The sequence below is a fragment of the Lepisosteus oculatus genome, chromosome 25, assembly GCF_040954835.1.
Source record: "Lepisosteus oculatus isolate fLepOcu1 chromosome 25, fLepOcu1.hap2, whole genome shotgun sequence".
Lineage (NCBI taxonomy): Eukaryota > Metazoa > Chordata > Actinopteri > Semionotiformes > Lepisosteidae > Lepisosteus > Lepisosteus oculatus.
The window spans coordinates 4080394-4100952 of NC_090720.1; the positions used below are offsets into that span (position 1 = coordinate 4080394).

The 20559-nt window shown below is 40.2% G+C and overlaps 1 protein-coding gene across 5 annotated transcripts in view; it reads left to right on the forward strand.

Annotated features, from left to right (window-relative positions):
- Positions 1 to 20559, forward strand: part of prkcz (protein kinase C, zeta) — a 161451-nt gene that overhangs the window by 111080 nt on the left and 29812 nt on the right. For all 5 annotated transcript variants that reach the window (XM_015337182.2, XM_015337183.2, XM_015337185.2 and 2 more), the window contains 5 exons: positions 10143 to 10274; positions 12040 to 12121; positions 12762 to 12814; positions 13636 to 13824; positions 19286 to 19383. In XM_015337182.2, the coding sequence (XP_015192668.1) occupies positions 10143 to 10274; positions 12040 to 12121; positions 12762 to 12814; positions 13636 to 13824; positions 19286 to 19383 (554 nt within the window). The remainder of the gene's footprint in view (positions 1 to 10142; positions 10275 to 12039; positions 12122 to 12761; positions 12815 to 13635; positions 13825 to 19285; positions 19384 to 20559) is intronic.

Sequence of the window (20559 nt, forward strand, 5' to 3'; positions counted from 1 at the left end):
AGGGTGTTTTATGTGATGTGGAGCCAGCTTTGACCCCAAACCTGCAGGACAGGCACTGTAGGCTTTAAAGAATATTACACAATCCACTCCATAACTCTAGTGTTCCCTCAATCACATATTTCCCTTTTCAATGGTTTCCACATTTAGAAAAATCTTTTATGCTTAATTTCATCTCATTGATCAAGATAATGTACCTTTCTACAAATTCCAAAAAGAACCACTGTTTACTTAATACAGTAGCTGACTTTGCTCTTATATTTACTCTGCCTGCCTGCATTAAATTATTTAAAAATATGGATTGTAAAGAAACATCTATGTGTGCATAATTTGTAGTATTTAATTAACCAGTTCATCAGTAGTGAAAAGCAGATGTCAGATATAAATGAAGAGCAGGGCTAGTCGTGCACAGCCATGGATAAAACTGTGGCTACCTGACAGGACTGCTTATATAGAGATGGTTTGCTTGTTATAACCATGAAGACGTATGCAATGAAGAAACACACTGAAGAACTGGAGTGTCAGCTTGAACATTCTCCCTCTGGCAATCACAGCTAATTCTGCTTGGGATTTTTTCTGCTCATACAGAAAGCACCAGAAATTGAACTGTTCTTACCCATGATTCCCTGCAAACTCAGTCTCAAGGGGGTCCTTAACTAAAAGCAGAGGACGAAAAGTAAGTGGGACACCTGAGCCAGAGTGGGTTGCTGTTAGAAGTAAACCCTATAGAGGCAGTTCTTTGAATACGCAAGGTCTGTCACTTCTCACGTACTGTACAGTACGTGAGGTCCGAGCACAGGTCTGTCTCATGGAGCAGATGGATTGTACAGTAGAAAATGCTCCAGATCTCTTTTCCACAGAAAAATAAAAAGCCTGTAGGTATGCTGACATGTTGTCAAGACGTGCAGTGTCATTTAAAAAAACACAAGATTTGCTTAGCTGACATGCAGGACAGTATGCTTTTCTTCACTTTCATGCTGGAATTGTTGGGTATAACAAATCTGAAGCACCTTACTTACTTAGCACCATGATACACATTTGCAAGATTTCCTGAAGTCTGAGTTATGCATCCAACCCCCACAGAGATTTAGATAGCCCCATAGAGCCTTGACAGGGTTTTATATGATTTGGCATTCATACATGTTGTCAAACCTCCTGCTTTCAAGCCCACATCACCCCTTTCAAAGCTGTCAGAGACAGGGATTTTTAAGGCTTGATTGGAGCTGGCGGGGAGCAGCATGGCCATGGATTTCAAACTGCTTTGTTTCCCTTATTGTTGTCAGTCTGGAGATGCGGGGGCAAGCTGTAACACTGGAGGCTAAAACAGGAAGTGAAATGGTGGTGGTGGGAGGAGAGGGCCTTTATCAGAACTGCCAGTTAGGAATGATTTGCAGGGGCAGTTTTTAATATAAGTTAGTCAACTCTTTTTTTCTGCAGGTATTGTTTAATCCTGTTAGCACTGGGTCTATTTTTGTGGCTCATTAGCTGGACTAAAATGTTCAGCCTGTGCTATTTTGGTGGCACACTACCACATTGTGATGGTTTTACACTAGATTTCTTGTGTTAGTACACCCAGCTGTTCAACAGGAATTGTTAAGCTGTGTTATTGAGGAAAGCGGTTTGTTATACAGGGACTGTTCTTGATTAGGAAAGATCTCAAGGCTGCACCCCTTCCCATAATCGTAACTGTACATATGTCTCAGTTTCCATTCTTTTAGATCCTGTCACTTATATACTGGTTCACTTTCATTTGTAAGTATTTTGAAACCCCCAGATGGTGCAGTCTGCTGAACCTTCATGTCATGTTGTCTTTGCTTCCCAGTTGAGCACATGACATCACTTCTGCAACTGCACATGCAAGACCAGAAGCATTTGTACTACTACAGTTATTGGAGGTGTCAATGTGCTGGATGTGTTCAAAGTAGGTTGCCCCTTGCCGTGAAATATACTATGAAAGCAGCATTGTAGAGCAATTCAATTTGGAACATGCACATATGGGATCAGAGAAACCAGGTTCTCATGGTCAGTAGCTATGCACACTGTATATCTCCACATACACATGAACCATTCAGCTTATGCCAGACTGCAGAAAGTCATTACGCACACACTTTTTCTTGACCAGATTTCTGGAGAGAAGCAAAACCGCACACAAGATGACGTTTTTGTCATCTTCACAAGTCTTTTAAAGGGACTATTTTTCCAGTTCTGTTTGCATTGGTTATTTCTAGAATTATTTTAAATGTCTTCTACATATCAGACTGAGCTCCCGTACATTATCTTTCTCTACAGGTTTCCCTCAGTCCCATTTCTGTACCAAATCCTGTTGGTACAGGATTTGGCTGATTGCCCAAGGTTGACTACAGTGAAACTGTCTAAACTGATTTTGACCAATCACAGAAATGTATGTTTTTGTATGTAAATGTTGCTCATCTCAACAAAAATAAAAGCATGTGGCTGTTCTTGAGAAAGTGAGTGAGAGGAGAGCTACTGGCTGTGTCTGTCCTCCTTTCTTTATTGCAATAAAGAAATCTCCAGCTTGGTTTACCAGAGTTGTGTGGTTTTCTGGAAGGGTCTAACAGGTTTGAAGAAAGGTGGAAGCCTTTGTCAAAAGGAAACTATGGGTTAAAGTCTTTAAAAAAGATTGTCTTTTTCTCCTATCTAAACTTTCATTTTACTCCAAATCAGTAATTGGTTCTCCTTTGTACAATTCATGCTTCTACAGTATGTTTGAGCTTGACACAGGCATTATTTCTCATCTGATTTACTTATGATATGAACTAATTGTGGGCCCTGATTGAGATGAAAGAGGTTAACATGTTAACATATTTTGAAGGTAATATTATGTATTAAAGAGAAACTACAAACCTTGATAGGTAATTATAAAGGTCTACTTTAGTGAGAAAAAGCACCATTAAGGAATGCAGCTAATTTGTGTGTAGCTGAGTTACAGACTGAATGAGGCGGGCAAATTATAATCTGATGCCAGATGCTTTCTGAATACGGTGTTTATTCTTTCTCATCCGGGTTGATTAGTGAAATCATGAAAAATATTGCAGTATTCAGCTTTAAATCTTACTTTAAAAATACTTGCATGCTGTGTCTCGGTGATATTGAAGAAGCAATGCTGGCCTATACAAGCCATGCAAAGACAAATGCTCAATGTAGGCAGCAAATCAGAGTTAAATCATGTGCACAGACTCTCTATATCCACAGTATGAGAGCCTGTAATGTAGAATGAACGTGAAATCATAGTGATGTATATCCTCTGGTCTGTGTGAATTGTGTGGCCATGCAGCAAGTGTGCAAAAAATAGTATGTTTTGAGTATGTAATGAGAACCAATGACACTTTCCCATTACCAAGGGTAATGGGGCAAGGGTTAGTTTAAAAAATGTAGTACAGCTTTACTGCCAAGGGATGGGCCTGTGAATGTTGTGCTGTAAACAGCATACACTACCTATATGTGAGAGGGTGAGAGCTCCTGGTACCTGGGCAGTGTGTAGATAAGAGTAATTTTTCAGCAGGCAGCACGGGGTGGACAGCTCATTACAGAAATAAGATTAGCGGAAGGCGATTTCCCAGCATCCACACTGCTTCAATCACCGAGATTACAGGCAATCAATAAAAGCCCTCCTCATCCCATGCTTTTAGCTGCCAGCATGTTAGGTGTGTTGCCCATACCGACGGCAAAAGGAACAACTGGAAACAAGTGTCAGTCAGCCCCTCTAATGGAGGAAAGTGTTGTTGTAATGAGTAAACGTTCATCTTCCTTTACTGGCTTTTTGTTATGTTTAAAACACAGGCCTCAACAACTTGTTTCACGTGCAGATACTTTATTTCACAAATTGGGTCAGATATGATTAAGTGGTGTTCACTTTGTGCACTACGAGTAGAAAGTAATTTTGGCTCATGTATTTGCACTTTTTAAAAATCAAAATAACTCTTACACTTTAACATTGTTTTAGGTTGAAAAACCCAACACAGTATGGAAACCCTTAATGGTGTATGTCCTGACTTCATGGTTTATGTCCTGACTAGAATCTGGATTTTTAACCAGTTGCTTCATTCAAGATTACCAGTCCTCTCTCAACAGATTAGCTGTTGTATAGTAGGTGTTGTTCACCTTACTTTAGTTGGGGAGGGTGGCTGTCAATAACAGGCACCTGAACAACTTTTCAAACACAAGCTAGAATTTCTGCTCAGGCTGGCCATATTGGTTGAACAACACAGGAAGGAATTGCGTGATAACATTTTAGTTAAAAAGGTTATTTTAGTTAAAAATGGTGATCACAGTGCACTAGTGTTAACCCTGAACTGTCAAAAATAAAATGCTTTGAAATGAGATCTTGAGGTAGAGAGAGAGTTCCAGAGTAGGTTTCAGACAGATTGCTGGGGCGTATTACCCTGGGTGTAATGTTCCCAATGTCATCCCTCCCACCTGTTTCAAGACCAGGAGGAATGCAGCTAACATTTCAAACATAAACCTCATGATTCTTTTCTATCTTGACAGGACATGAAACAGACAAGGAACTCATGATTCCATTTCAGAAACATTACAGATCTGGCAGGTTTATAGCACTTTGCAAGGGGATGAAACGTTTTTTCCCCACACAAAGAATCTTTTGTTAAATTATACAGCAGAGGCTTTCATTAGCTTTTATAAAATAACCAGCGCTCAGAAATTATGTAATGAGACCACACGTTTCTGACACTCTCTCTGCTTCCAAACGAAATAGTGGTGTCTAGTTTCCCCATCTTGATAATGTACAGTACAGGGAGGACTGGCAGGGTTCTGTTTAAATGTGAAATACAACACACATGCAAAAGAAAACTGACCTGTACAAAAAGCAGTGATCGTTTGCTGTCAAGTGAGATAAAAATTTTGTTTGGCATATAAAGCATAACAGATCCAAAAAAATTCGGCAGTTGAGGTATCCATGCATCAGATGAGGAATCTACTTCTTGAGGCACTCATAACTAAATACACAAACAGTGTTGGTCTTGTGGAGGCTGGAAGGCCAGACTGGCTTCATATTTAAAAATCACTACAAGCTTAAGCACTCCATGCCACATCACATTTTATGGCTTGGCTGTGAGAGACTTCAGCAGAAAAATGTGTTTAGTACAAATCATGTCTTTCCCACTGACATTTCAATCTAGTTGTTTTGATTAGAATGGTGGTTTCTCTCTGTCTCTTGCACAACCTTTCCCCCACATTCAGCTTCCCTGGCTTGCTTTATGGAGTGGAAGGCAGGAGTAGGGTGAGGTTGTGCTAGCTCTGACTCTCTTGCTGAGGTACTGGTGGTCTTGAAAAGAGGGGGCTTTCCAAGGTCAAGAGGGAGTTGGTGTAAATATTGAATTGCTTCGAGGCTCAGCCTGTCGGAGGTGCCGGACTTTTAGACTGCCAGAGCGCTTGCAGTTACAGCTCATTAGGCTTATGTCAGCACACTGGGCCTTCACTGAGCCCTTTGTTGAGACCGCACTCCTCTAAACAAAGTATGCTGAAGGGCTGTGGGGACGGAGCTTGGCAGGAGAAAGCTGTCTTCAGCTGCGGTGTCATAAGCTTGCCAGCTGTAAAGGTCTTATTGCTGTCCTATTCAAAAAGAATTCAAAGTTGTGTACTTACATCTTAGCGTATTTTCACCATTTGCCTGAATTTCCCCTGTTACTTCTGTAAGACATTTATGCTCTGGGGGGCAAATGGAAATGATTAATTAATATAAAAAGGGGAGTGTGTGGGTATCTTCACAGAGATTGTTGAAGCATGAAAGCAATGTTAAGGGGAAACACTATCTCCCTGCAGTACTCAAGACCAACATATTTGAGCATCTTTTGAAAGCGTATCTCAGAAAGAGATATTTTGCCAACGTCACATGACACAAAATAATGAAACTGAAAAAGAGGAATCAACTCTAAGTCATGGGTGATGCTGAATTTTACTGAAACAAGCTGGTTTCTTTGAATAGCATATTCATGATGCTTCTTTCAGGGAAAGGGTTAATTTGAATCTAAATGCTGTGACTGTGAAATAGTTTCCTAAGCTCTGTGCATGTGCAGTGAAGCATAACTGTCCAGTATTTATTAGTTTATTAAGCTGCCTGCAATGCTCCTGCATGAAGGATGGTGTACAGATTAGCCTGGTAAAGCACAGTGAATGAGAATCCCAGAGTTTTAATAATTGGGCTTCACTTTGGCATTGAAAAAAATAATTAAACTGTAGGAACAAGAAAAGCAGAGAATTTATTAACAGAGAGCATCTGCAGTCCCGAAAGGTGAGGGAAGACTAATTCTGAAATCCTAGATGGGCCATTCCTTATAAAATACAATCACCCAAAATCCTGACCTGCTCTGATTTGACCTGCTTTGATAGAAATGGTTACTACAGTATTAGGCACATGTGACAATCCGGTCATGTGACACCAGTTATCAAATGAGTCCCATTTTTGACCATCTATCTAACCTTTCAGTGCAAGTAATAGCCCGGCCACTATTTCTGGAGATACTATACATGTACTTACCAATTGATTGATTTCACTTGTGTAGTTGGAAAAACCTTATTTAGTTTCCCTGTTCATTGCTTCTTCAACAATCTGTACTGTATATACACTGTGATACTCTGCTTCTCTTCTCAGAGGAGATTCCTATATTGCCTCCAAGACCTTATTAAGTTGTAAAGTCTTATATTCCTTTTCTTGAAAAACTTTAGCTTTCAGCGTGTTTGTCTGGAACTGAAAGGCAGTGTTTAGAAAATTGGATCCTCTGGAACTAAACTCCTTGGGATCAATTTCTGTTCAAGATGATGTTTGGATTTTGTCAGGAGAGACTAGCAGATTTACAGAATGGTAATAATTTCTTGGTCATGCGCGAAGTTCAGCTTTTGGTGGTCATTGATGTGTTTCTTGGTTATTGTGTGATCTTCAGTGCAGTGCACACCAAAGTGCTGTGTGGGTGGGGCACAGTGGGCGTTGATGTCTTTAAGGCTAGGCCAACCAGTGGACATGCTTGCCATTTTTACAAGAAGGTAAATTATCTTCAGATAGTAAGCTCCAAGCAATATAATTTGATGTTCATAAATATAATATATAAATGCTTTTCTTAAACACTATTAAATTTAAAGACATGCCTTAGGTGTGCTCGCACCTTCCGGACACACTCCTCGTCCCAGAAGGTCTCCTGGAGGCAGACCACATCCGCCCGCCCCAGCAGAGCTAGCACTGCCCCCAGCTTCGCTCCGTCCCTCAGCCCGTTGGCGTTTAAGGAGGCGAAAGACGCCAATGCGCGCACGGCCAGGAAGGAGTGGAGTTAAGTCTCCGGCCTGAGGTCGGGCTGAGGCCTGACGTGGTACCACTGGACCCCAGACCCCGGCCTGCAAGGGCCCAGGCAGTTTTGTTTCAGTTAGGCTGTCTTGTTTCGTACTTTATATAAGTCACAGTTCAGCACAGAGTTCATCTGCCAGTCACATGTTAATAAGCCAACTTTGGTAATTGATTAGGAATTAATCCTAATGATGCACAGATGCACCACCTCGCTGTAGCAGCAAAGCAATAGGTCACGGCACTGAAAAACAAATGACATTTACACCCACATATCATGTACAGTTCATTAAAAATCAGCCACCAGACCTATATTTTTTATTAACAGAAGAGTACACTTCATTTTGAATAAATGTTTTTGCTTAATTGCATGAGGTGTATAACTGGTTCACTTAGAAGCCTGAAGCTTAGTAATCGAAACTATTTGAAACTTAAGGCCCAGTAGGAAATATAGATGACAGTGTATACACAAGACAGTATATCTAAAACATTCTTCTTATATTTACTTATCCAGTAATAGAATGAAAAGCTGTTTAGAAGCTTTAAAACTGCCTTTCTACATCAGTATTAAGAACATTATAAACAAATATATGTGCTGTATCATGTATGAATGGATAACACTAACACTTAGACTGCTTACTTTTGCCGTTGGGAGAAAGAGTACATTTTTTATAAAAAACAAAGGAGGTGAAGTCAAGAATTGACAGTTTTATTGATTACATATGGAATATCCCAAACACAATTTGATCACTTGTGTTAGGAAATGCCAAATCCCACGTATTTTAGTTCACCAGCCTTCCAAACTAGATGTGTGTTTATACAATTGCTTGTTTTACAATTAAAGTGTAATTTCTTTCATAAGGGACTCGTTCTTTTAAACAAAAGAATGTCTCTGCAGTGACTTCTGTGCCTGAAGAGGTCTCCCACAACATAATAAGCATTTCTATCCTCCAAGGTTTCGTCCAGGCATGACCATATTTTTATTTAAAACATGTGCCAGGGAGCTGTGTATCTTTAGTGCCAAATTTGCTTTTGCTGTTTCTAAGTGTGGTGTCCTGCGTTTACTTAATGTGAAATTAAATGAAATTGTCTCTGCGTAAACAAAATCCAAAAAATTAATTGCTAAAACATTGCTATATGTTGACTTGGAAGTTGTTTGCAGCTGTAAAATTTCTCAAGAACAATAACAGAAATATGTCCTTGTAATACACAAAAGAGTGAATGTCAATGCCAGTGAGCATATTTAAAAATCACACCATTCATGGTTAAGCAGCTGTGAGAATTGTTTTTGGAGTTCAGATTTACACAGTGTTTAGTAAATGAAAACCTTAGTTGTCAGGATTTGCTTTGACAGGAACAAATACTCCCATTTCTTCTCAGCACCTATTGTAGACATTTATTGCAGCTTTATAGTCTCAAAAGACTGAACATCCCCCATAGGAGTGCATGGAAATTGCCCATAAGGCACTTTCACAGAATCAGAAACCTCCATTCACCCTTGAAACACAAGAAAAATGAGCCATTGTTATATGTAGCCATCCACAGTGGTAAAGTATGCTGTTCGTACAGTATACGCTGATAATCCAGATAAAGCTGTCTCATCACATGCAAAGTACTCTTTTATGAGGCTGGAAGAACAATTTTCTACATCAGCTATAAATCTCATTTATTCATCACTTAGGAGCGAGTTAATGTTCTAAAATAGTCCTGGTTCTGTTAATAGAAAATGATGCATGCATCAAATCTGTTAAACTGTCATAGATATGGTATATGGAACTGTAAACATTTGGGGAAACCTGGGGTCTCAGGAGAGTTTTTGGACATGCTTCTTTATAATTCTAGTGTATTTAATTAAAATGTATTTTAATAAACGCTCACACATTCTTCGTTATATGTATTGTTCATCTAAATGCAGGTTCACCATAATTTACATTTACAAATGTAAATTAGCAAATTTACAAAAGACGAACATGTCTTACAACAGACATACAATAAAACTAATTTATTTTGCACTCTGTGAGCCCAGAGCCAGAAGTTTTCCTGTATTAATACTGCCATGTTAGCATTAAGTGCTGTTTATTTATTTAAGGCCTTTTCTCTGGCCAGCACTCTGGAGAAATGAGATGCACGTCCTCCTGTCATTTAAAAAGCAAGAATAGCAGTCAACAGCTAATGGCTTGCTTGGAAATCCAAAATCACCTACAGAGGCAGCAGTATCTGCTTAAATATTCAGGACTCGTGCACTACGGTTCATCTTTTTACACACTTGTACAAGAAGCCGATCTCAATTTTAATGTTTATTGCAAATGTATTAGGCTCGTGTCACTACACTATCATCCTATATTGGTGCTAACTAAGGAGGCATTCACCTAAACGCATGAACAAAATTGCATGAAGTTTAAGAAATTCTGCCACACCATTTCAGATGTCTTATTGCAATGTTAACCAAGTTGTTTTTACATGCTTAGATACACACCAGCCTTGAGAAGTATTTGCTTTCGCCGAGTGTTAATTAATGTTGTCTGTCCTGTGGAGCGTTGCCTCTAAATCGCCCTTGAATTCTTTCACGAGATACAGCATCTTGTTTTCCCTTGAAACATAACATTTCTTCTTTCCAGGCCTATTGCTTCATCAGAATATTTTCTGATTTCGAAATGGAACCTACTGTCTGGCCTGGGCAAGGGAGAATCTGGTGAATGAGAGCATGCAGTTAGGCTCTGTGTGGAGAACAGATGATCTCCACCCCCCACCCAAGCCCTGTGAGCTCATTCTAATGCAATGTGTTGTTTTACCCCCACCCCATCTCTCCCTCCTCTCTCCGTCTGCCTCACAGAAAGCTTACTGTGGCCACTGCAGTGAAAGGATATGGGGGCTCGGAAGGCAGGGCTACAAGTGTATCAACTGCAAACTCCTGGTCCATAAGCGTTGTCACAAACTTGTTCCTCTGACCTGCCAAAGGCATATGGTGAGTGAGTGATCTCGAGCCGCCCACACTGCGGCATGGCCGCCTTAGGCAGAGCTGAGCTGTCGAGTATCTCCCCACACCTGCTGCTTTTGAATACTTGTCACACCTTGTGTTTCGCTGGCCCGGATTCCAGTGCGCGCTTTTAAGAACAGTCTTTTATTCAAAGGGTAAAAATTAAGCCACCAAAAGGGAGGAACACAAATCGTATGTTTCTGGTTTGTCCTAATTCATTTTTTAATTAATAGATATTAACAGAGTATTTTTAGATGCCCTGCATTTGTGAAAATAACCAAAGATTATTTTATAATTCTTTTAATATCATAACCAGATATTTACCAAATGACCTGAACTTGACAAACTTCCTAACCGTAAACATTCTCAATACTGTGTTGGAAATACAATGAACTTCTTTTACCCTCTTTGATTGCTAGCATTTAAACATTTAAACATTTTACACATTGTGTTTGTGTCAACACTGTGTCTTTCCCTATCAGTTTTCCTGTTTGGAAGGTAAATTCTTTTTTTAAATCTCCCACATGGAAAATGGAGTGAAGATTATTCTTCTCTAATTGGCATGAGAAGTATTCTGCTTCGAAAGCTCCGGGCATTCAAGTCAGCAGTTATTTTCCATAGATTGCTGCAGCAGATGAAATATTGCCACAGGATGTGTGTATTTATGTTGATTCCAGTTACCCTATATCACCTGATCTTCTCTTCTCCTCTTGACACCTCCCAAGTGTGGCCTTTCCACTTCTGAGATTCCCAGCATGCACTGTGGACTGCTGGATGGCCATAACATCCTTAGCATCTAAAGTTGTACACTGGGAAGCATTTAAGAGTTTGCTCACTACACCACATTGTATCTAAAGATGCCATTTTGGGCCAAAATACAACTATACAAAACAGTGCATAAAACAAGCCTGCTGTGCAGAGGTTAATTGATAAGAAAATGCACTTCATATGTATTGTATAGACTGATATGTCCCCCCTTTAACTAATGAATACAAGTTGCTTCATCACAATTTTCTTTCCTGTTCCACTATGTCAAATCATCTTCTTATGAAACCTTTTAAGTCCCCCCTCCCCCCCCCCCCCCCCGACAATTTGGTTTTGCTGCAAAAGCATGGAAATATCTAGATTTAAAAGAAAGCAAAGGGTGATGTAAAATTCTTCTTGCAAAACAACACAACAGCACATGATGGGACAGCTTAGTATTTGTTTACTGGAACCAGCTTTGTTTACCTGTGCTGGTGATGACTGATTGACAGTAAGTAATGGGTTAGCCATTATGCTAAGATCACTGAACCTGGGCTCTATTGGTTGCGGCAGCAGTAGCAAAGGAGTTTTGTCTGGAAGGCTAAGGTGCTACACTTTTGTGAGTTTTGTGGTGACTTTGTGGTGACGCTGAAAATGTGAAAAGTCCACCTCTTTTAGTTAACCTGATGGTATGATTCATTTGCTTGTTAACACAACATTCACAACAATGTTTTAAGTTTCCATTGAAACTGATCATTGAAGAGCTTTTGTTCACATCAAATTCATGAAGCATGTTTTGTACAGAGGCTTTTTGGAGGTGCATTTAAAAATATCTAGCATTACTATATATGTTATTCTAGAAAATAATCCCTGATCCCGCCTCTCTGTTTTTTAAAGATATTTGCAATGCATGGTGATATCAGTATTATACTGACCTAATAGGATAGTCAATGTTATTGTCAAAAAATGACTGGAAAAATAATCGTTCTTGTTCTGCTGCTCTTCTCAGGATCCTGTCATGCCATCCCAGGAGCCCCCAGTAGATGAAAAAAATGACGAAGTGGACCTCCCTAGTGAAGAAAGGGACGGAAGTAGGTCACTCCTTTGTTCTCAGAAGTGCAGTCAGTCACTCATGCTCTGTTCTGGTCTTGCCTTCTTAGTGGGCTCCAAGTCTGACATTCGCGATGCAGCAGGCAGCAGACAGCCCAAGCCCTGATTTCTTGGGCTGATTTCAGCTGTCAGGTGACAAAGTGACCTAGTTGAAGGAAAGTAGCAGCAGGGTGTTTTTATCTGCTGGAGTCAGAAAGTGATGTGGTGCCACCTACTGATCACTGAACAGTAGCACAGGGCATGGTATTGTTCAGGAAACTATGAATTTCTCAAATCCCATTGGCACATTGTAGTTTCATATTTCTTCAATCCCTGCTCAGTTCATAAAAACTCAGATTAAATGCTTGTGTGTAACATCTAAAATCATTTTTCATCCAAGTCTAAATCTAGTTTAGCTGTACTTGTATGTACTTTAGCTCTGTGCTCATCGGTTAACACATTTTGACAAAGCCCTGGAATTCGAAACCCTCATAGATACAAGTTTTGTTTTTTTAACTACCTTAAGGACATCATTGCAGTCCACTTAAGAGAAAAAAACCACATGATTCTTACTCACTTCATGTTCATTCTCCTGTCTAATGTTTCTGTTTTATTTGGTTTTGTGAACTGAATTTGCTCTAGTTCCTTTCCTGCCACACAATCGCAACCTGGACAAAGTGGAGGATGATTCAGAGGTGAGTCGGCGAGGAAGCTTGGCTTTCTTTTTCTTTGAAAAAAGAAGGCACTCGGATTTGTTTGCTCTGTAATATAAGCACAGTTTAATAACCCCCAGTGTTAATATTGTTCACTGCTCTCCTCTGATGAAAAGAAGCAGACTCCATGTATGACTTCATTATCATGCTGTAGGCACGCTGAGGTTACTGTTGACACAGCTTTATAATAATCCCAGTTTGGCTGTATTCTCATTCGCCTTGTTAATTAGAAGTCTAGGTTGTGTTTTTTTGTTTTCTTTTTCCTAAGGAGTGTGTGTGTGGAGCGGGGGGGGGGGGTTGGTTTGATGAGCGTGGGTGGGGGTTGGTTGTGCATGCAGTTCTCACCCCTGTTCCATTGTTTGTGTTTGGTTTTGATTCTGACTCAGTTTGAGCCTATTCACTGGAAAACATTTTTTGAATCTTTTGAAATCTGTTTTCAATGTTAAATTTCTGTTTGTTTGGAGAGAAGTTGCTACAGCAAGGTGACTATGTGATTAAAAACACCCGTCACTGTTGCCTCTCTTATTTTCTTCATAGCACACGGGCAGGAGGGGTGGGAGTCAGTTACAGAATGGGAGAAATACAGTCCGTATGGTCAGCTGGTAAACTGGGTGAAACTGTCATTGCAGTTTCTGAAAATAGAATGGTGCCCACAATATGGGGTACAAGGGCCGAGGGGTACCTGAATAAAGACAGCTGTCCTGTCCCTTGAGCTTTGTTGACAGTTCAGTTATGGTTCACATGTAACACAACTTTATGTAAAGGGCCTTATCAGGTCATTGACAAATCTCCTCCACTGACAGGATATCAAGCCTGTGGTGGATGGGATTGACGGGATCAAGATCTCACAGGGGCTGGGATTGACGGACTTTGACCTGATCCGAGTCATCGGGCGCGGCAGCTACGCCAAGGTGCTCCTGGTGCGGTTGAAGAAGAACGACCAGATCTACGCCATGAAGGTGGTCAAGAAGGAGCTGGTGCACGACGACGAGGTGAGGAAGGCAAGAGGCCGCGAGGTGTCCTCCTCGCACACCGACGAGGTGTGTTTGAGGGAGCTGCACATGCAGGTCAAATCGCACATTTCTCTGCTTTCTTTTTCACTACCTACATTCATCAAGTGCCTGGATAGCACTGCTCCAGCCCCCCTCCCACCCTCCTCTGTGTGGACAGGCTTCTGTGAACGAAGGAAGGAAAGCATTGCAGAGATATGAGATTCATAATATGTCTCGGATAGCAATGCACAGATGAGGCATCATCACAATGGCTCCTCAGGGAAGCGGTCTTGGAGCTGTTCATCTGACGCTTAAGACATGGGAAGGAGTTTTAATGGCTCAGCCAGATAATATTAGAACATAAATAAAGTGTACACCAGCAGCAAGGCCTCTTGGGAAGGCGATGTGTTTATCCTATCTGGACAGGTAGAAAGATGTAGATTTGGATTGGAATAACAGTGTCTTAACAGTGAATAACTCTGGCATATCTTTTATTACGATATATTTCTTTGTCTTTTTTCTACTTGTCATGACGATATGTTTTTGTGGCTAAATTACAGGTTCGGAAAGCTTTTCTCAAAACATTTCAAGTGAGAGGTTAGTGTGTGCTAGTCTTTTAAGTCATACAGCAAGTATTGTTATTACCAGTAGGTGGCACCATTCCCCCTTTGAATTTGAACACTAGCGAATGAGTGGGTGTTAAGTGCAAAGTGTATACTTTTTGGATTAATATAATATAAAGGCCTTTTGTTTGGCTTTATTATAAATGAGAGATTGCACATACCTGTTGTGCTATTTAATATTCAGCAATGTTTTTTTTGTTATATGCTAGGTTTTTTCAGAAGGTGTGTTTTAATTTTTTTTCTGCTGGTTCAAGTTGAAGTGGTCAATGAGGAAGGTTTAGGAGTAGTAAATCAAAATTGGAATGTTAAAATTTTACAGAAATAATTCAAAAACTGCAAAGATATAAAAATGTCCTTTCTCCATATAGTAGTGTGAGAAGGATTTCATTCATAATGAGTTATTTTGTCAGAATTTGTGGTGGCATATGAGCAGGGTAAGAAGATATCATTAGCAGTCTAATTAGTAAGTCTAGCCTTCATTTGTTCAAGGATTTCCAAATCCCCTTGAGAGAAGAGAAGTCACATGCCGCCACATTCCTCCATGTAATGTGTGATTGCCTGGGTAGCCCTGAAATACAAGAAGGTATTTTTTCTGCTCTCTATCTCCAAAGCCCTTGTTAAGTGCAGAGCCTTTAGGCAGAAGAACCTCCTTTCTTCCTAACAAGATATAGAGTACAGCATGTTTAATGCTGGCCATATGAACAGAGGTAACTGGAAGATTATAAAAGCTGCATTCCTTCGAATTCATGCACTTTCAAGCTATTCAGTTGCGCTTTGGCACAAGGTTCTGTTCCAGTCCTGGGGCTGTGGAACTGAAGGAAAAGCCTAAAATAATAATAAAAGACTGGAGCTGGACAGCTTGGTTCCACTTTCCTCTTTTGTTGTTTAATAAGTTACGATTTCCAAGCCAAGTCCACTGAAATGCTGGCACCTTTACGTACTTGATACTGGAGGAAGCATGAGGATGTCTCCTATTGTCTGTTTTTTTTTTCCCCTCCTTCTTTTTTTATCTGTCAGAATGATGAATAGCATTCACCAGTTTGGTGTTCCGCGGCTGTAAAATTGAATTCATCTGCCTGTGCTGTATTGAAGAGTCCCTCTTTGTGCTCGCGCTGTTTGGCTGAGTGTTCCAGAGTTAGAGGAAGAAGGTCTTTCCGAAAGGGTGACCTAAATAAGATCTATTGTATTACAGACCTCTTTCTGTAGCCCCTAAGCCTGGAAATATCAAGTTGTAGAACAATAAATCTTGCCAGAAGGTAAGTCTGAATTTCTGCTGAATTCAGACTTCTGTGAACTTTGGACCTATTGTTTTTTTGGCTCATTGTTAGTGTCCTGATGTTTTGTAAACAGGTCAGGAGGGATAGATAAGGTGAATTTGTGAACTATACAGTAAACGTGAGATCCATAAAGTTTGTATATAATGTACATTATTATAATACTATTCAATATGCATAATAAGCCATTGATATTTACATGCTGGAGTTTCTCAGATAGCCGACTTTACACTGCTATTGTGTATTTTTCTCTTGGTAGGGCTAAGCCCAACTGATATCTCCCAGTCTATTACTTTAAGGGGAGAGGAGATAGTAACATTTGAGAATCTCTGTAAACTCTGACTGAAATCTGAAGGGAAGCATGGAACCACATCTGGCAATTGTGCACTGTGCAGATTTCTGGACATTTACTAAATTTAACACAAAGCCGACCTCTCTGCAGAGAACATGACTATAAGAAGGCAAGTGCAGATCCAAGATTTTTTTAATCCTATAGCACAAGATGAGGTGGTCTTTCTGAAGAAGTGAGGAAATTAGAGATGAACAGGGTAGGCTGTAGGAGTAGGAGTGTAGGGGTTATGTTGACCTGCACATGGAGTCTGTGGATTCAGGACATAACAAAGGTCACAGATGAAAAAAGGCTGTTCACCCCATCAAACTAATTTTGGTTCTGTGAACTTTAGTAAGTACTGGTTGTACTCAGCACAACACTTGCAAGTCTGTAATCCCCTTGAAACCTAATTTGGCAGGTAGGCAGTTGCACCCTGACCTGCATGTCTTTGGAAAACAAGGAAATGAGAACAACTAGCAAAGAACCCAGACAGAAACAGTGGGCATGCAAACTCCTCTAAGACCAGTGCCCTAAACTGGAGTTGAACCTATTATCCTGGCACTCTAAGCCTGTAGTGCTAACTTCCAGACCACCAAATTGTCCTCAAGCATCTGAAAGTGTTGGCATCTTTAACATGCGCTGAGTAATTTAATGGACTGGGCCAATGACAAAATGTTCATTGTTTGCCTGCCTTTGGAGTGTTCACAGGATGTATCACAGATATCCTGCACTACCAAGCTGTTGATTTGTTTAATAATAAATAAAAAGTATAATACAGAAAAAAGTAGATACTGTGAGGTGTACTGTAACAGGACCGAGGTTTGACCACTGAACGTTTCAACATCTGTCTTCCTCTGTAGCTTCAAAATTAAAGCATTCTTTCATGTAATCTGTTTTCTGTTAGCTCTCCAGCAGGAAATGAAATTGCACTGATTAATAAAGCTGATCTCTGTGTTCTCCTGAGTCTGAGCCTCATTAGAACATGTTCCAAAGCAATTTATTAAAACATACAGGGGGTGGAGGGAGTGTTCTGTGTCTCACTTGCTGGCAAATGTCAGGAGCTGGAAAAAAGGGAAAATTTTGCTGTTCAAAATAAGGAAAAAATGTAAGAAATCTCAAAGGTTATGGCAGTCTTTTATGTTTTACTTTCTTTTTTAAAATGTTTCACAAGCTTGTTTACCAAAGAGGTGTGAAATAACGTCCCTCTTTTCACCTTAATTAGGTCTGATTTAGCTGAGTACACCCACTGTAAAAGCTGGGCAGTGACATTTTGGGCTAACAAGGCGAAAACTCATGCTGCAATTGAATATGGTTTAATGTCAACAAAGATCTCTTCAATTTATTTGTGCAATGTCATAAACTGTTGTGCTGCAACATTTTGCATTGACTGTAATACCTCTAGAATTCAGGAATAGCAGTTAATCTTTTAGTAATGCCCAATTCCAAGTAATACCTACTGCTACTTTTTGGTAATGGTAACAGCTGCATTTTGAGTGACAGAATATGAATAAAGTAAGTGATTATCATAAAATGAAAAACTGTGGAATCTTCATATACTGTAGTACTGTACATGGATGTGTACTTTGTACCTACAATGTACTGTATAAAGCCTTTAGCACTTTCCAGAAAAATATCTAAACGCCATATTCAGAGGTAACTGTACTGTAACATACGTTCTGGTTTAAAGCATTATAAGAATGGATGCTTATTACAAGAGATGTTCTTGAACTTTACATTTACTTGTGGATGTGGTGAACTTTATAACCTTATAATCTGCGCCTGTGATGGTCCGTATCCCTAGGTCGGCGGAGGAATGAGTTTCTGGAGGTGGTGTCTTGAGAACCCAAACTATAGAAAAGATACATCTACACAGAAGCTGGATTCAAGTTTGATATGCTGGAGTCAGTTTAACAGTAATGTCAAAATAAATGAAAAACAGTAGTTTCTTTTACTTACAGTAAATGATATTAATGAACCAGTTATACAGCTCTCCCATTGAAGAAACAGTATGTGGTCTCATCAGCATTCAGGTGCTTGTGCAGGGCAATAGGTTACATAGCATCACACACTGTGTCTTAAAAGGGAACTGCGACACTATTTTCATATTTCAGGGTTAGAAAAATCAGCATTGATCAGTGCATTTCAAACCTCAATAACAGTAAAATGTACATAGTAACTTGTAAAACCTCCAATTTACAGTATGTCACAAAATAGACCAAATTTGCAGGTTTGCGAAATGCTGTGTTCTGCGATTCAGAACAAGGCAATAAAACTTCCAGTGACGTGTTGTGGCCTTATTTAATTGTAAGCAAGCAGACTTGTGAATACATCTCTTTTAATCAAATAGAAATATTGCTTTCGCTTTCAAGATGGTTTTGCCAACAAGGCAGTCTGTTAACCTGTTAACTCTGCATGCAGATCCCATTTCTGCAAAGAAATGTCTGCTGCACAACCTGTACTTATTTGCTTGTACATCACATTACATAAGTCATTACAGAGACTAGTGAGCAGGAAGAGCCGTATCACCATTTTCCCACAATTTGTGGGAATTTAAATGCGAGTTGTGCCAACATGGCCACTTACAGTACTTTCAGAAAGTTAATGATTTTGTGCTTTAATTTAAAATTGGTCATTTTTTTATGTAACGTCAATGAATTTATTTTGTTACTGAGATTTAATAACCAGTCTGAGACTTCAATTCCCCTTTAACTCTCTCTGTGACTAAGTAAAGATTTAAAGCTGGTTTTGTGATGCCCACCCAGGTCAGAATTGCCAGTTGTTCAGACTTGGTTGTAATTTACTCAACCACAATATAAGAATACAATTAATTCTGATCTCTGGAGGGAGTGAAGACATGCTCTTCTGACACGCCCACCTGAAACACAGCTCCATGCTGACCCCCAGGAGAGTTAGCACCAGCTGTCGATGACATCACTGCAACCCTGCAGGTGCCCAAGAAATCACCGGAGCTGCTCTTTTTTTTGAAAGCTGAGAAAGTGATGAACACCCTACCCTTATGGCACACCACCAGCTGTGCTCTGGAGCTGGAGGAATCCTGGTCAGTACTGGCCATTGACATAACCTAGGATTGAACCAGCGACATCTGAGACACGGGATGAGGCATCGCTATTTTAGTCAGCAAATGAAACCAGTAAATGACCTGAAGTTACAGTGTAGGTGAGGGTGAGATCTTCTGACCTCAAATATCTTTGTTTCTTCCTTTATCTCTGCAGGATATTGACTGGGTCCAGACGGAAAAGCATGTGTTTGAGCAGGCTTCCAGCAACCCGTTCTTAGTTGGCCTTCATTCCTGTTTCCAAACCGAGAGTCGGTAAGCCATCTTCTGGACCTTAACAAAGCAGGAGGAGCAGTGCTCACAGTTTGGGGGGGGTAGGAGGTTTAGTATAGCACAATCTACTTTAGAACTCAGCAGTTACTGCTTCTTTCTTTAAGCTGTCCCTGCCAGCATGGTGAAATGTAAGCTATGTGAGTTGGTCATAATTTGTCGAAACAAATTCAAGAGGCATTCGTAGTATTCAGATGCTTGCAATATATTAGTCATTTCAAGCTCTGTGAAGGTTTCGGTTCCTTACCAAGTGTGAGAGCTGGCTCCTTTCGTGTGGGAAGGAAAAATAACCCAAAGGCCTTGCTTCGACGAGCCCTTAACAGAAAGATGATACCCAAAGAATATGACAGGAAACTACCACCATTTCAAGCCTTGCTGCCAAAAACATGACTTGAGGTTTGCCCAGTGAGTTGTACTGCCAGACAAATCGCTCTACACCTGGTGAGTGACTCCAGCTGAGGTTCTTGCGAGTGCTGAGAACATCTTTTGCTGAATTGACCATGCTAATTGCCCCTGGCAGGCGAGATAATGGAGGAAATAGGAGAAGTTTACTGTGAAAAGTTTGTACAAGTTGTGTTACGTTTTCTCAGACTTCTGCCACAGAGAGCAAAGCTGAAGGCTAGATTTGGCAGCCTGTGCACACGTTCCTCTGTGAACAAGCTCCTGCATGTTGCTTCCTAACCCTACCTTCAGATGATCACAGCGCTGCCTCTAAGGCTGTGAGCTTAAGTTGCAGTGTGGATGGTAAATATTCGAGTTTCACTGAGAAACAGGCTTCTGCTTGCATGTGACAAAAGGTTGATATAATAATTATTGAAAAATGTACTGCTTATTATTCTGAATTAGAGGGACCTGTGGGAGCTTTCCAGAAATTAATGCAACCTGAGACCTCTCCAGCAGCTGTTTTCTTGCTGCTGGCAAAAGTGCCCTATCCTTTAGGAATCATTTTCTGGCTTAAAACACAAATCCCAATGTTTTCTTTTTACCTACTGTATCTGCATTTGCATTTCTCCTGGGGCTAATATCCTAATGTCCTAACATCAGGGATGTTTTCCCTGATCTATTTTTACTTATGGTTTGTTTTCCTCAGTATGTCTTTTTAAAGATTTTTCCAGTTTAGATGACAAGACGGTGCCTCTGTCTTCCCAAAATGTCCACCAT